At 43.7% G+C, this 14,176-nt stretch overlaps 2 protein-coding genes across 3 annotated transcripts in view; one reads left to right on the top strand and one right to left on the bottom strand.

Moving 5' to 3' along the window:
- The window catches only part of DNAJC2 (DnaJ heat shock protein family (Hsp40) member C2), an 18,709-nt gene extending 13,839 nt beyond the window's left edge, over window positions 1–4,870 (top strand). Inside the window, exons 13-17 of the mRNA XM_068929173.1 lie at window positions 599–783; window positions 2,111–2,211; window positions 3,166–3,273; window positions 4,055–4,209; window positions 4,749–4,870. Of these exons, the coding sequence (XP_068785274.1) occupies window positions 599–783; window positions 2,111–2,211; window positions 3,166–3,273; window positions 4,055–4,209; window positions 4,749–4,823 (624 nt within the window). The 3' untranslated portion in view covers window positions 4,824–4,870. The remainder of the gene's footprint in view (window positions 1–598; window positions 784–2,110; window positions 2,212–3,165; window positions 3,274–4,054; window positions 4,210–4,748) is intronic.
- PMPCB (peptidase, mitochondrial processing subunit beta) lies at window positions 4,802–14,176 on the bottom strand. 2 transcript variants are annotated; one of them, XM_068929249.1, is made up of 13 exons: window positions 14,045–14,176; window positions 11,718–11,858; window positions 11,291–11,377; window positions 10,693–10,822; window positions 10,054–10,252; window positions 9,259–9,338; window positions 8,568–8,680; window positions 7,782–7,925; window positions 7,023–7,186; window positions 5,636–5,721; window positions 5,470–5,558; window positions 5,179–5,254; window positions 4,802–5,086 (listed from the first exon to the last, which is right to left on the bottom strand). In XM_068929249.1, exons 1-13 carry the CDS (start codon window positions 14,132–14,134, stop codon window positions 5,022–5,024), a joined length of 1,464 nt encoding a protein of 487 aa, XP_068785350.1. In that variant the 5' UTR covers window positions 14,135–14,176; the 3' UTR covers window positions 4,802–5,021. The 2 variants fall into 2 exon arrangements, with proteins under 2 accessions (XP_068785350.1, XP_068785395.1); XM_068929294.1 differs by having other exon boundaries at window positions 7,023–7,183.

Raw genomic sequence — 14,176 nt, 5'->3', positions numbered from 1 at the left:
GTTACAGTTCACAAAGATATGCGATAGATAACTTACGTTCTGCTGAATTGCTTGCTAACAAGCTACATTTGGCCATCAAACCTTGAGTAAGTACTCAGAAGCTAAAATCTGGGTTGTTGCAGCTAATGCTTTTATCTGTGACCAATATAGCTAATTTGTTGCAGCTTTCACTTGCCATACTACCATAGCAACTGAGGACTTTTGGCATCTCCAAGCTTAAGTAGCAGTTATGTTGGAGGATGTGGGGGTTTCTGTTTTGAACGTGGATGTTGAGCTGTGCCCAGGTGCCGCTTCAGGTTCCTAATTCTTTTGTGGACATATCCCTTAGTGCCAGATAGGTGTTCCCATTATATTCAGCACTCTTGCCTTACTCCTGGGAGTGTTCACTTGCTAATGAACTTGTGATGGATTCCTGCGGTAGCTGCTAATTTGGGATATCCAAATTCATACACGTGATGGAAGAAAATAATACTGGAGCAGGTAGGCTCCATTTCCATATGTATAATGTAGAGGGCAGAAACAAAGTAAAATTGAAGGCTCAGCGAGAGATTTATGTAAATGTAAAATGAAAAAAAAATGCATGTTTACAATCCTTTAGATAGAAGAAATAAATGAACAAATAAGGCGAGAGAAAGAAGAGGCAGAGGCTCGTATGCGCCAAGCAACAAAGAGTTCAGAGAAGTCAACCAGCGGTGGTGGAGGGGGAAGTAAAAACTGGCCAGAAGATGATTTACAGTTGTTAATTAAAGCTGTGAACCTCTTCCCAGCAGGGACTAACTCAAGGTACTTCTTGTTTTCAGTGTTAAAAGCCCTACTAAGAGTTTTTAATTAAATAACAAACACAGTACAACTTACTTTCAGGCCTCCTGACGTAGGACTGGCAGTAGAACTCCCTAGGTTTCCTTTGCCTTGGCTGTTGAGCAGCCTGCGGTTTGTTTTCTCTTGGTAACGTGCACTACCTGTGACTGGCAATAGCCCTGGCCCTAGATCTTGTTTCCACCCTGAACTTTGGCCTCAGTCCATCAGCGAGACTGTGCCTCAGCACAGCCTGCACCAACCTGACTGCCAGGTAGGCTCCAGTCATTAAAGCATAGCTGGAACAGCGACCGTGATCCAACTGGGTAGGAACACGGTGCACTAGCTACTCTGTGTTTCTGCACCAGCTCCACAGTGAACGTGAGGTTGGTTTCTCTTCTACGTGATAGGAGGAAAACATCCAGAGATGTCACTTAAGTGCCCCGGCTCTCTTGTAGGAGAGAGCCAGGGAAGAGAGAAAGGCTGGGATTCACAGAAAGCAGCATGGGTGATCAGCTTAGTAATAAACATTAAGGGCAGGAGTGTACCTTAAATCTTGCTCCTTCCTGGGGTGAAATGCTTTTTTTCCTTTCACTTAGGATTCACAGACTTAAAGCCTCTATTAAAGTACTAAAATCTTGTTTTTTTAAAAAAAAAAAAAGGTCATACTCTTCCTAGATGATAGAAGTGATATCAGTACCTGTTTCTGCGCTGCAGCTCAGCAGTCAAAGTACTCTTCTAGGACAGAGGCCTAGTTAAGATTCTCCTATCTGAGCAGATGCAAATCTTCCCTCTCCATTTTCTAAGCGTACTAGGAATAATTCTGGGACTAGGGGTATTCCAGCGCTCTCCTGTTGAAGCCCCTTCACCTGATGTACAGGTAGTCTTTTGGGGGCAGTGGAAGCAGGTTTCCCATCTGCTCAGCCCCTTCAGTGCAACAGCAGTATTTCATGTCATAGGTGCTTAAAGTAAGGTTAGCAACAGCTGAGCAGAGTTTTGAGCATTTCAGTTTTGTACTTAGGCACCTACATTCTGCCCCCTCCTTTTTCTGTATCAGAACCCAAGAGGTTCACCCAACTTACTTGCAAGAATTTCCCTTAAGAATTCAGTCATTGTGACCAAAACATCAGACATAAATAATCTCGTCTGCTTTCCAAAGTAGTTAACGTGAGACGTTGTATATATTTAAGTGTGATTCTGCTTACTTAGAACTTGGCATAAATATGTTCAGCTGTGTGCAGAAGCTTGAGTGGAGCTTGTAAGAAGATCGCCTGTTCTGTAATATGCTGTTTTCCCCTTTGTATTCTTGCTTTAGGTGGGAGGTTATTGCCAATTATATGAACTTGCACTCTACTACTGGAATAAAACGAACAGCTAAAGATGTCATCAATAAAGCAAAGAGCCTCCAAAAACTTGGTATCTTTATCAGCTTATTTTTGTAATAAGATGGTCTGTAATAAGAAAGCCTTCTATGTGGCTTTTTTTTTTCTTTGAACAGCATTTTGTTTCTATTACAAGAAAAAGTTCCATGTATCCCAAGAAGAAATGTAGCCCATATGAAAGATTTAGATGAGTATTTCTGTGACCCAGTTTTTTCAGCCATGAAATATTAGTAGTTATGTTGCAAGTCATCACCTGATGAGTGAATCTCAGGCATTCTTTTAATCTGACTTGCTGCCTAGATAAATATCTAGGCCAAGTTCATTGCCTGGGCTCCTCTACACTCAAGAGTGAGACAAACTGGCCTCTGGAAAAGCTCTCTACTAAGGACAGCATCTAAAATAAATGGAACTGATGAATCTTATAGAGGTACTTTTCAAAAGATGAGTGGGACACTTTAATCAGTGTGGCTCATCTCCCCCTGTAGTAAAGGCAGTCTAGAGAGCTGGGATGCTGAGAAGAGGCTCTGAAGTAAGTTCTCAAGAAAAATTAAAAACATTCTACTGCAGGGAAAAAAAGTTTTCAAGAAGTCTCTCCATTCCAAACCACACAGCTGCCCAAGGAAGAGCTGGACTTTCCTGACGTTCCTGACTACCCCTCTACCACCCGGGTAGTCTGGATAATGCAAGAGTTTTGTGCCACAGCCCTTACTTGAAAGAATAATCCCTTTTGATTTCACTGAAGTTGCAGATTCAGGCTTAAGATGACATGGAGAAAGTATTCCTTTGAGCAATACGAAGAAGGATAGGGATTGGCGAGCCTAACACTTAGCCAGTTTTATTGGCCCCAAAAGATTTTTAGCCTCTTGAATATGTTTTTTGATTGTGTGAATATTAGTTTTAGGATAATCTGCTACACACTGTATTTATTATTACATATGGCTTTAATTTTGTTGCAATAGTTATTCTATTAAATGTCTGTTGCTTATAGACCCTCATCAAAAAGATGATATAAACAAGAAAGCATTTGACAAATTCAAAAAAGAGCATGGTGTCGTGCCTCAGATGGACAGTGCTGCCCCCTCAGAACGATTTGAAGGTAAGGATGAAAACGGAGCCCTTCACGCAGAGTTCTGTCCTCTGGTCATAGTGTAAGTCTAAGTAAGGATTAGTTTTTTTACTTAGAAACAGACCTACTAGCTTACAAACTTAGATAGGTATTAAGTGATCCAAACTCTGTTGGATTTCTTTGAGTGTTTCTGGCGCGCACAGTACAGCCCCAGGTTAATTAAGCAGTTAGTTACTGATGGTTTGGAACACTTTCCAGGTGGGGCAGTAGGTAAGCCTGATGCACACTTCTGGGGTACTTCTTCCTCAAGCTCTTCCATTCCTCAGAGGGAGCTGTGTTGTCAGGGAGGAGTAGGCCTGAGGGGATGCATTAGAGATACAGGGTTGTGCTTCAACTAAGCTTTGCTTTCCTGTTATACTCCAGACGCTTCTCATTAAACTTTCCAGACGCACTCAGAAGGCTAAGTATTCCCTTACTGAAAGGCAAAGGCGAAGCAGCGCTGGTGCCCTAAGGATGAGGTCTCACAGGGCAGCTAAGGTGATTGAACACCTGGCTGCCACAAGACCTCCCTGCTTCTCTGTGCTGTATTTAAAGATCCAAGGGCCACTTGGCTAGTCAGGTTCAGATTTTTTCCCCTTCAGGATTTCAGGACTGGCTTGCCCTTACATTGTCAGATTAATTGTATCACAAAACTGCACCCTAAGGATGCTTTACACTACAACTGTAATTTTTACTACATGTCCTTAAGCTCCTCTTGGGATGCCTTATTAAATGTGTTGTTTCTTACTGTCATTTTTGCATTTAAAAACAGGATCACCTTTAGATTCATCCCCTTGGACCACAGAAGAACAAAAGCTTTTAGAACAGGCACTGAAGACTTATCCAGTAAATACACCTGAAAGATGGGAGAAAATAGCAGCAGCTGTCCCAGGCCGATCAAAAAAAGACTGCATGAAGCGATACAAGGTAAGACTCCTCACCTCCTTCTAGGACTGTAATTAGCCCAGCTTTTGTTAGAACCCAGTGCTTTTACTGTTGCTATCCCTATCACAAACAGCATCCTCCAGTGTAAGGTGGAGCCGTTTGGGACGATACTTTTTGGATACGACACTTAATACAAAAAGAGCCGTTAAGAATTTTCACATATTCTCAGTGAAATTAGTGAATCTGGGAGCTAGTGAGTAGAGTCTGCCTCTTGAAAATTTTCTCGCAGTTTCACCGTAACGTCTTATAGATGGTAAAGTCCTATCCCTAGCCTCTTGTTATAGGTAAGGTTCTTATTACAGGGGAAGTAGATAAGCATTTACCCTTAACAGGATGTCAGTTTTCATTTATTTGTTTCTAGGAGAAATAGCTTTAAGTTATTAAAACTGTGTAGGTTCCTCACTCTGTCCAGAGTGAGAGTGTTTCACGCTGAATACCTGTTGCATTCAAAATTAGAGCAGAGTTAACTGATAGACATTAGATCAGTGTTTTTGTTTTGTTTCGTTTCCCAAACCCTCCAGGAACTTGTTGAAATGGTCAAGGCAAAGAAAGCTGCTCAAGAACAAGTGATGAATGCTACTAAAGTCAAGAAATGACTTTTACTGACAATCTTTTGTTTTATAATAAAAATGCAAATACTGTACATGTTTTCATTCTTTCCTTAATTATACAGATACACAGGACTGTGTGGTGTTTGAGTTTAATCTTCTCAAATGCGCTTCTGTAAGTCAAAAACTGTTGAACAGGAGTGAGTTTGTTTTTAAAACTTTAACATACTGAAAACTTTTTATTCACTAAACACGAAGCCAATACATGCCATTGCAGATTTTGTTATACTCTGGAAGTTGTTCAACTGGACCTGGAAGTTAAAGAAAGTCAGCCATGACACATGCTAAACTGATAGAGAATGGTGTGAAGTTATGGGAGGGTAGGGGAACTTGTACAACATACCTACAGCAGCGATTGCAGGATGCTTATCATAGATGTACTTTGTGCAAACTTCTCTAAGAGTCTGGGCATCGATAGCCTAAAAGGGTTAAAGAGATATTTTTGTTACCCATCCTGGCTGAAAAAGTATTAAGAGCTACTGCTCTGAGTTTTGTATAATCCAGAAGTACAGGCAACAGTAGTTGAAATGTTCTCCTTGGGAAACAGTCTAATCTCTGTACTGTCATTTTCTGTAAGAGTTTAACTGCTACAGTAAGGGCATAACTTAAAAATCCTAACAGAAGCACCACTTACTTCAATTCTTGCCTCAAGTTCTGGAATTGGTATTCTGCGCTTATAACACAGCATCTGTCTTCCAATGTCTTCACATATTGGTGTGGACCCTAAAAAAAGTGGGAAAATGCTTCAGTTATCAGTATACGCTCACAGTAAGAATAAAACAGTTCCACTTAAGTCTCACCATCAAGTTGTAGCAGCATATTTGTCTTTAGAAGGTTTTTGGCTCGAGCCACTTCATTTTCTGTAACGCTTGTGCAAAGTCTTATCCTGAAAAATAGTTTAAATCCACAACGGCATTAAATAACGCTAACCTGTAGCACACAAGATTGCCTCTGATACAGACATGCACATACCTACCCAGGCAAGTCTTTTCTACAGACTGCAATAAAAGTGCTTGACAGGGAAACAAGCCATAGTATTATAGAAGCAGCATAAAAGTAGAGTTTTTGGAAACATCCCACTATTCAGCCAAAGAACAAGTTTTTCTCCTTAGAAGAGCTGTATTTCATTTAAGATATTCTGAGGGAAGTACAGTCTGTATACTTGCTATCTGGATAGTGGCTGTTGGTAAAATAGGAGCCAAACAATTATAGGTAATTAACCCAGAGGCAATCTATTACTTCCTGGCTCTTGGTGAGGTAGTGAACTGTATAAACTACATCACGCGGTAGGAGAGAAGACTTTACTAGAAGGACAGAGGGATGCATTAAATATTTGAATGAATTCTAGTCACGAGAATGATTCACATTTTCTCCACTGCCATATTTCCCCAAGAGTAGTTCACAGAGATCTCATGGAATAATTGTATAGGAAAAGTGAGCCATATGTTTAAAGAAACTCATTTTCAAGTTTTCTTTCAACTTCATTCACTTCAATGACTTTTAAGACCCTTAGAGGATTTCCCATGTTTCCAATTACATTACATCTGCAGTTCAAGCATCAGAGCTATACCTATGCACATCCTCTCAATTTGGATGAACGGTAGCTAAATGAGTCCCAAGTTTCAAAATTCCTCAAACAACAGCTCATCTACCTTACATGATTTCATTTTCCTACGTACTCACTAGAGCTCTCTGTAACACCACCAAATGAAGAGCTTGTATGTCACGCAGGATAGCAACTGCAGAATGGGTGACTAGTAACAGGATTTGAAGGTAACTGCACATTTATTACTCAGAACGTGTACGCTTTCAGTCGTCTGACATGCAGTTCATGGGTGCTGTATACTGACTTTGTATGCTAAAAGGTCTGACCAACATTTCTGTAACTGCTGTCACTTGAAACTCAGAAGAAGTCACTGCCATGTTTTCTTGTGCTAGGAGCCCTATAACGTTAACCGTAGTTAGTTAGGGGGGAGCTAGACCTCTTAACAGTTCACTCTGAAGTAAGGCTGCCAGAAACTGGCTGCTGGGACCATACAGCCTGAATATCAAAGTTCAGCACTTCATTCATTCGTTTTTTCCAGGCAGGTCTAAACAGAAAAACAAGAGTAGTCTCTTGAGTATTCTCTCAGTGGAGCATTCCTCCACTAAAAACCAGGTTTTTCAGCGAAACAGTTGCGTACTTACCATTCCCTCTGAACAAAGTGCACCATGTCCTGTATAGTGGATGGCTCACAAACCATATAGAGTCCCCACAACCCTGTGTCAGTGTAGCAGGTGTTGAAGGATTGGAAGCTATGACACAGGTTACCGTGGCAGGCAATCTGAGCAAGTTTACTAGATAAATTCTGCTGAGGCAAGAGGGAAAAAAAAAGCGTTTCATAAAGTTTTCTGAAAGCCTACTAGTTTCCTCCATGGCCCACTGTTTTCATTTCAGTGGTAACGGAACAGGCAATAGTATCACAGGCTCCAGAGGATGCTACAAGGCTAAGCATCAGCTCTTTTACCTCAGACAGCATCTTACCTTGCATGTAATCTCACACTTCCAGCCAACAGCCTAGATTTATGTCAGACTATAAACAAAATCATAAAGCTACGTAGGTTCAGGAGAGGTAACGGTTACTGATACCCCCAGCTTCTCATGGCGTACAGGTATGAAACATTCCACTTGGCATGGGGGTTGGTAGACCCCAACTCACCCCCATTTCGGTGGCTTTTGCACCACTCGTTAAGATTTTCCTAGATCTTGGGCAACAACTTCTCTCAGACTCCCAGTTGGTTTCCCTTCTCTCACTCCAAAAAAGACCCTTCAGGACTAGCCATACAGCAACAGTAGCACCATCAGAGATGTTTGAATAGGTCCGTACTGGCAGTACCCAAGTTGGACAAGTCTCATCGATCAGTCAGGCTCATTAAAACCAGGAAGGTGCACGCAGGGTCACTCACCACGCCTCCTCCGAAGGAACGATCCCAGTTACCTATCAGAGTATTTGCCACCATAAGGGGGATCGTATCTGGGTGAGCCCAGCCAGCTGCTTCGACAGCTATCGCAATGTGTGCCAACGGCATCTTGTCATCTCTTATACGAATCTGTGGGAGCACATGAAAGTAGCTGTAGTACAACCTACACGCAGCCATATACATGGGAAGTTAAATAGCAGGAAACAGATATTTCCATTAAATGTGTGGCATAAACCGTGCACATACAGAACCAAGATTTAAAGCACATGAAGCATTACTTAACATTAGCTTTAGCTAGCATTCTCTTGGGGAATCTCAGAGGACTTCACCAACAGCAAGCCTGATGCCCGATGTAGAGAGGGCACGACGAATCATTTCATGACAAGGAGCAACAAGAAAAGGTGGTGCCTTTTCAAAATCTGAACAGAGCTGGAACTGGAATGCAGACACGTCAGTCCTCAGCCATGTCCTTTAAAACACCAGTTCCCAACAAGTGAAAACGCTGCAGCAATGTAAGGAAGGGGGTAAAGGGGAAGTAGCAGTCTAAGGGAGCTATTTCTTCAGGAGTGGCAAGGCAGAGAAAGCGGTGGCAGCGAGGCTTGCCCAAGAAAGTGTGGAAGAATCCGATCTGGAAGGTAATGCTCTAGTTGCCCTCACTGGAGGCACAAAACCTTTAACTCTGTGTGAGGCTGAGAAGCTCTCCTCAGCAGATCGCCCGCATTAGTCACGGAGGATGTTAGCGCCAGCTCAAACAGCCATCTAACAGCTTACCTCGCTCCCTGTGAAGCTGCAGGGTGGCAGGGCTGGCAGTCCTCCCTCCGGAGCAGACGGCAAGTTACCAAAATGGGATTTTGCTAGATCAAGCAGCTCATCGTGAGAGACACCTGAACAAAGGGGGTTCGCATACGCTTTAACGGTACTCTGTAAACAGTTCGTGTATTGTTGTGCAATCTAGTCTTAACTAAGTAGTAATTTATGGTTCCCCTGTCTCAAAAATGGCACTTTCAGATTCCTCACTTCCGTTACTGTGCAGAATAAGATTATCATGATCACCTTCCTCAATTCTCTCCAATAGCCTTCTATCAGCATTACACCAAATCGAGCTCTTTGTTCTCCAATTCCAGCCTCAGTATTATCCCCTCTCTCTCCTCCTCTCTGCTTTTTTTGCTGCTCCCTTATTTGTGCTGAGCTCTAGGCCCTTCTTTTCTTGCCCACGTGGAAGAACGACCTTGCCCTCCTCACTCGTAGTTATTGGTTTAAGAACGTTTCTGAAACGTTACCGAGGGAAAGAGGGAACAGAAGTTCAAAGGGTATGAAGACAGAAACAGAACATGCTGAACTAACGATGAACTTCCAGGACCTAGTGAAGAATGGGTAAATCATAGTGTCGTTCCTGGAAACTTAACAGACCTTGGTTTTAAACGTAGCTTCACATGATCCAGGGTGACTGTCTCATACTAACCTCCAGCAGCAGCCAGAACTATTCTGGGTCCTTTATAATGTGTTGTTATATACTCCACCAAGTCATTACGGTTTATGGATCTAAAAATAGTCCAAGAAAACAGAAAAAAGTCACTACAGTGACACTACAGTGTCAGTAGAATTTATTACAGAAAGAAGAGATGATAGATGTACGGAACAACATACCAGAATAATTTTAAACTCTGCCAATGCACAGAGTGTGCATGCAGGCAGACTGCTAGCATAAGAGTGACATCCTAAAAAGCAAATAGAAACTTGATCCATTTGGTCTTCCAAAGGTCTTAGTGCTTCCCCCAAAGGAGCGAGAAGTACAGCTGTGCTCCCTGTTGAACTCATTCAGGTGGAGACAGTATCCACTGCTGATCTCATGCCAGTTTTAAAACACATTTAGCAGTCTCCTGGTCTGCACTGGTATAAACAAGAGCTGAATGAGCAGTGTAGACAGTTTTATTTATGGTACTGCCTGACACCTGACTGATGGGGGAAAAAGAAAGTGTTTCTAATTTTGTGGCAGATGCATTTTTAACAAACAAAAGAAAAACGTGGCAAATAATGGAGACATGCAGTAGATATCTAAAGTTCACATACCCTTCGATGCCTACATAAAGGGGGATTAAGGCAATAGGGAAATTCTTCTCAAGAGTTAGATCCCGTGCAACTTTGACTACCTTCCAGGATAAAAATAATATCTGAAGTTGTTCCCTACATTTTCAGAGGAGTCTTTGAAATACAGGAAAGTTACCACACAATTAAAAGTAGCCACGTTTGGACATACTTGATGTTCTCAGTGGGTCCTAAAATCGTTCGTCCCAGGGCTGTTTTCTGATAGGCCGTAGCGTGAAGGTAATCAAAGACGACTTCCTGTAAATTGGTTTCAACTTCCTGCATCTCTCGAAGTATGACTCCTCGCTCACGCTCAATCTCTGCTTCTCCCAGGGTACTGTTCTGAATTATATCAGCAAGAATTTCCACAGCTAATTGAAAATAGAGATGGTGTATTTTCAGACTACTAGAAAAATTTGATTCCAAAAGTAAAACCCACCCCTGAAGCCCAGATGACCCAAGATTAGATGAGAAGTTCATTTTGGAGTTTTAAAGAAAATTATCTAGAAGGATGCTAAAAATGCTAAAGTTTTTCTTCAGAGGGGACAAGAGACTTGCTCTGCAGGACGGGAGAAGCCGAAAGGATATTTTCTTTTGGAGATCTAACAGACAAAGATGTTTCAAGTATCAGCTTCACTGCTGGCATGCTCCTGCATTCTGACATTTCCTGTGAAGTTCAAGACAGGACTTCTTCTCCGTTAAGGAAGGGACTGTTACAATGAAAAATCATCATTCTCCTGCATTACCTGATCTGAGGAGCTGAGTAAGCATTTCATGCTTTGCTGCTTTTCTGATGAATGAAAACAATTACCTCTTGGTAAATCTTTGGAAAAAGCCTTTGCATAATACACTGTTTGTTCCCTGGATGTATAGGCGTTCAGGTGAGCTCCCATGTTCTCAATCTCTAGTTCAAGGTCTAATTGAGATCTCTTTTTTGTCCCCTGAAATAGAAGGATAAGAAAGTCAAAGTAAACCCTTGAATTCACCTTCCATTATTACTACTCCTTGTCTACAAAAGTTAAGGCCACAACCAAAAAAAACAAAAAAGTCTTCTGGAAGGAAAACTGGCACGTTAATCTCTCCAAACAGGAAAGTCAGATATAAAACTTACTACGCTCCCAAATAAAAATAAAAAGCTGGCAAAAGAGGGGCTATGGGTCTTCTAAGAATATTCAAACAAGTTAAAGTGACTTAAAATTAGACCTGTGCTACTAATTCACAGTTGTGTTTCAGCAAGGCAAGGACTTTATCTTCTCTCTCTAACTGGAATCAACATCTAAGCTGTTTCTTCTTTTCTTGATTTGAAAAATTTATTTAGAGGATTCTGATAAGAGTTCTTATCGTTGATCTTTAAAGACCAATAACTTAGAAATTCATTTTAAATTTGCAAAATCAATACTCATACTTGCCTTGAAAGCCATATGCTCCAGAAAGTGAGCCGTTCCATTGTTCTTCTCATTTTCATACCTGCTTCCAGCATCAATCCAAAGTCCAACCTCATTGGAGAAAAACAAAACAAAACCAAAAAAAACCCCAAAACTTACTATCTGGTAATGCAGCTTTGCTCTTTTTCCTATACGAATTACACTTTGATTTTCAAGACCTATTTTGTAATGGCTTTTCCCTTAAAGAAATGAGATTTTCAGGAAAAAAATTCCAATCCTTACAAAAATCTAATCACAAATCCTTTACTTAAGCCTTAAGACTCCCACTTCCCAGCTTATTTTTTAAGAGCAATTGTTAGCAAAAATTGAAAGCATTCCACTTAATTTCACAAGGAGATGGAAATACATGAATACAGTTATGAAAAATAGTCTCATTACAAGTTACACCTACTGTGCATGTTGAGAGTCCAGAGTCTTCAGAAGCCACTTGCAAGCCATTTTCCAGAGGAGACACCCTAGTTTCAGGAACATTTAAGACTACTTTTGTTGCTGCCTTGGAAGCTCTGAACCTGCCTGTTCCAATATGTACACGCTGTAAGGAAAAAGCACCTGTTACGTTCAGATTGTAAGTTATATCCTAGCAAAATCTTCTGGAAAATGCATTTCTGAACTTAAACGTAAGTACTGGATTTTTTTTTTTTTAAGCATGCATTTAAGAAAAAAATTTAAAAAAAATTTTAAGCTAAGAGATTTATTCACCACTACTTCACGTTAGGGATGCCTTAACTTCACTCAGAAGAAAACATGAAGGGAATTAAAAAGGAGCAGACTGCATCTATTTCCCTCCAACAAAACGATCTGACTGAAAACCATCATCACCCAGCCATCCCGAGAGTCACACTCCAGTTCTGCCAGTAAGAGCCTGCGTGACCTCAGGTATGTCCCTTAGCATCTGAAAACCTTTGGAGTACCTGGTACCTAAAGCAAAATTAGATATAGTTCAAGGTCCTACGCGAGGACTGCAAACTGCAGCCACCCTTTGTTCAAATAAGGGCCACAACTGAAGCTGTCAGCTTTTACAAAATCATCTGACAGTTAAAGCACATTAATCCAAAATGGAGTGGGAGAGAAGGGGAGAGGGTTAAAAAGTGTATTGATGTCGAAAATGAGCAATACATTTAAATTTGTATTCCAAATGAGTATTTCAAGCAATAAGCTATTCCAAAAAAATTATTATTTTAAATGCATGAAATAAACAAAGATTCCCCTCACTTTGTGACTGTTCTAAACCTGAAAGTAGAGAATCCAGTTCTCAACTGCCAAGGTTCGGAGGTAGGACACTGCCGCTGAATCCCAATAAACTAGGTCTCTCAAAACTGAGGTAAGTATAGCAGGTAAGGATAATTCAGGTTGGAAGGGGCTTCAGGAGGTCTCTAGTCCAACCTCCTGCTCACAGCAGGGTCAGCTACAGGGTCAGACTAGGTTGCTCAGGGTTTTGTCCAGCTGGGTCTTGAAAACCACCCAGGATGGAGAGGGGCTGCACAACCTAACCTGACTGGCCTCATGGTAAAAAAAGCTTTTCCTTATATCTACTTTGAAGCTCTCTGTTAGGCCCCCGCAAAGCCATCTCTTCTCTGGGCTGAACAAGCCCAGCTCCTTCAGCCTCTCCTCACAGGGCAAGTGCTCCAGCCCCGAACAACTTCACGGTCCTCTGCTGCGCTCGCTCCGGTTTGTCGATGCCCACCCCACCCTGGGCAGCACGAGGCTGGATGCCGTAGTCTAAAGGCGGCCTAGCGAGGGCTGAATCGAGGGGTATCGTCAGGTCCTCAGGCTGCCGGCTCTGCCGCTGTCCGTCTGTCCCGGGAGCTGCCAGGGAACATGGCTTGCCACCCACCAGCACCCCCAGGGTCTTTCCTGCAGAGCTCCTCCCGGCCAGTCAGTTGCACTGACTGCACTGTTGCAAGGGGTCATCTCCTCTATTAGATTACGTTACAAAGAAGGGAAACCAGGACATCCTCTCACTCTACTTGTGTCTGAAAATAAAATATCCTCTTCCTGTTTTTAGAAGACAGAAAAGCTTAGTTTGCCAATCGAGAGGGCAGGGGAAAGCGACCGAGGAGGAGAGCTCTGCGATCAGGGCCCCCGGCCTCTGAACAGCCCAGGGCAGCAGCGTTTAAGCTTCCTCCGAGCCGGCCTTCGGTGAGCAGGGCAGGCCCCTCGTCCAGCGCGCGGGGGGCCGTCGCCGCCTCTCCGAGGCATCCCACGGCCGCCAGGCCTCTGCCCTGTACCGCCGGGGTCACGGACGCCACCCCGGCCCCACGGTCCCCGCGGGGGGTGACAACAACCCCGGCGGGGAGGGGGGGGCTGCAAGCGCGGCCCGTGCAGCTGCCAGGGGGCACACAGCACCCCCGGCCCGCACAGACCCACCTTGGCCCTGACAGGGCCTGCGGCAGCCGGGCTCGTCCCCCGCCGCGGCCCCTGAGCGCTGGGTCCCCCCCGGGGCGGGGGGACACGACACCGGCCCGGCGGCCGCCCACCTTCCCTCCCTCCGCCGCTTTGGGACTACAACTCCCACTAGGCACCGCGGCAGCCGCCCCAGCCCAAAGGCAGCACCGCCCACTCGGCCGACGCTGGGACTACAAATCCCGGCATGCACCACGCCACGCCCGCCATAGCCCCTCCGCCGACCCCGATTCCGGCAGGCTGAGCACCAGCATAGGAAGCCAGCGGGTCGCTTGGGCCCCTCAACGCCTTCTGCTTCCCCCTTCTGTCACCTACCCGGCTGCCCGAGCCGCATCCCCGCACGAGGCGACTAGCCCAAGGCAGGAAAACCCGCCGAGCCGCTAGGCGGCCGGTAGACGCCGCCATCTTCGAGAGCGGAGAGGCGGGGCTGCGGCGCACTTCCGGCGG

This window comes from Struthio camelus, chromosome 1 (genome assembly GCF_040807025.1).
Source record: "Struthio camelus isolate bStrCam1 chromosome 1, bStrCam1.hap1, whole genome shotgun sequence".
NCBI lineage: Eukaryota > Metazoa > Chordata > Aves > Struthioniformes > Struthionidae > Struthio > Struthio camelus.
The sequence above is the reverse complement of the archived record's forward strand: the minus strand, read 5'-3'. Positions and strand labels throughout refer to the sequence as shown.

What these genes read in the sequence shown, in the direction of transcription:
- PMPCB (XM_068929249.1), bottom strand. Translation starts at nt 14,134, where the DNA reads ATGGCGGCGTCTACCGGCCGCCTAGCGGCTCGGCGGGTTTTCCTGCCT. An exon ending in GATGCGGCTCGGGCAGCCGG is followed by an intron (nt 11,859 to 14,044) that starts GTAGGTGACAGA and finishes TTTTCCTTACAG; the next exon opens with CGTGTACATATTGGAACAGG. An exon ending in TATGCTGCTACAACTTGATG is followed by an intron (nt 5,559 to 5,635) that starts GTGAGACTTAAG and finishes CACTTTTTTTAG; the next exon opens with GGTCCACACCAATATGTGAA.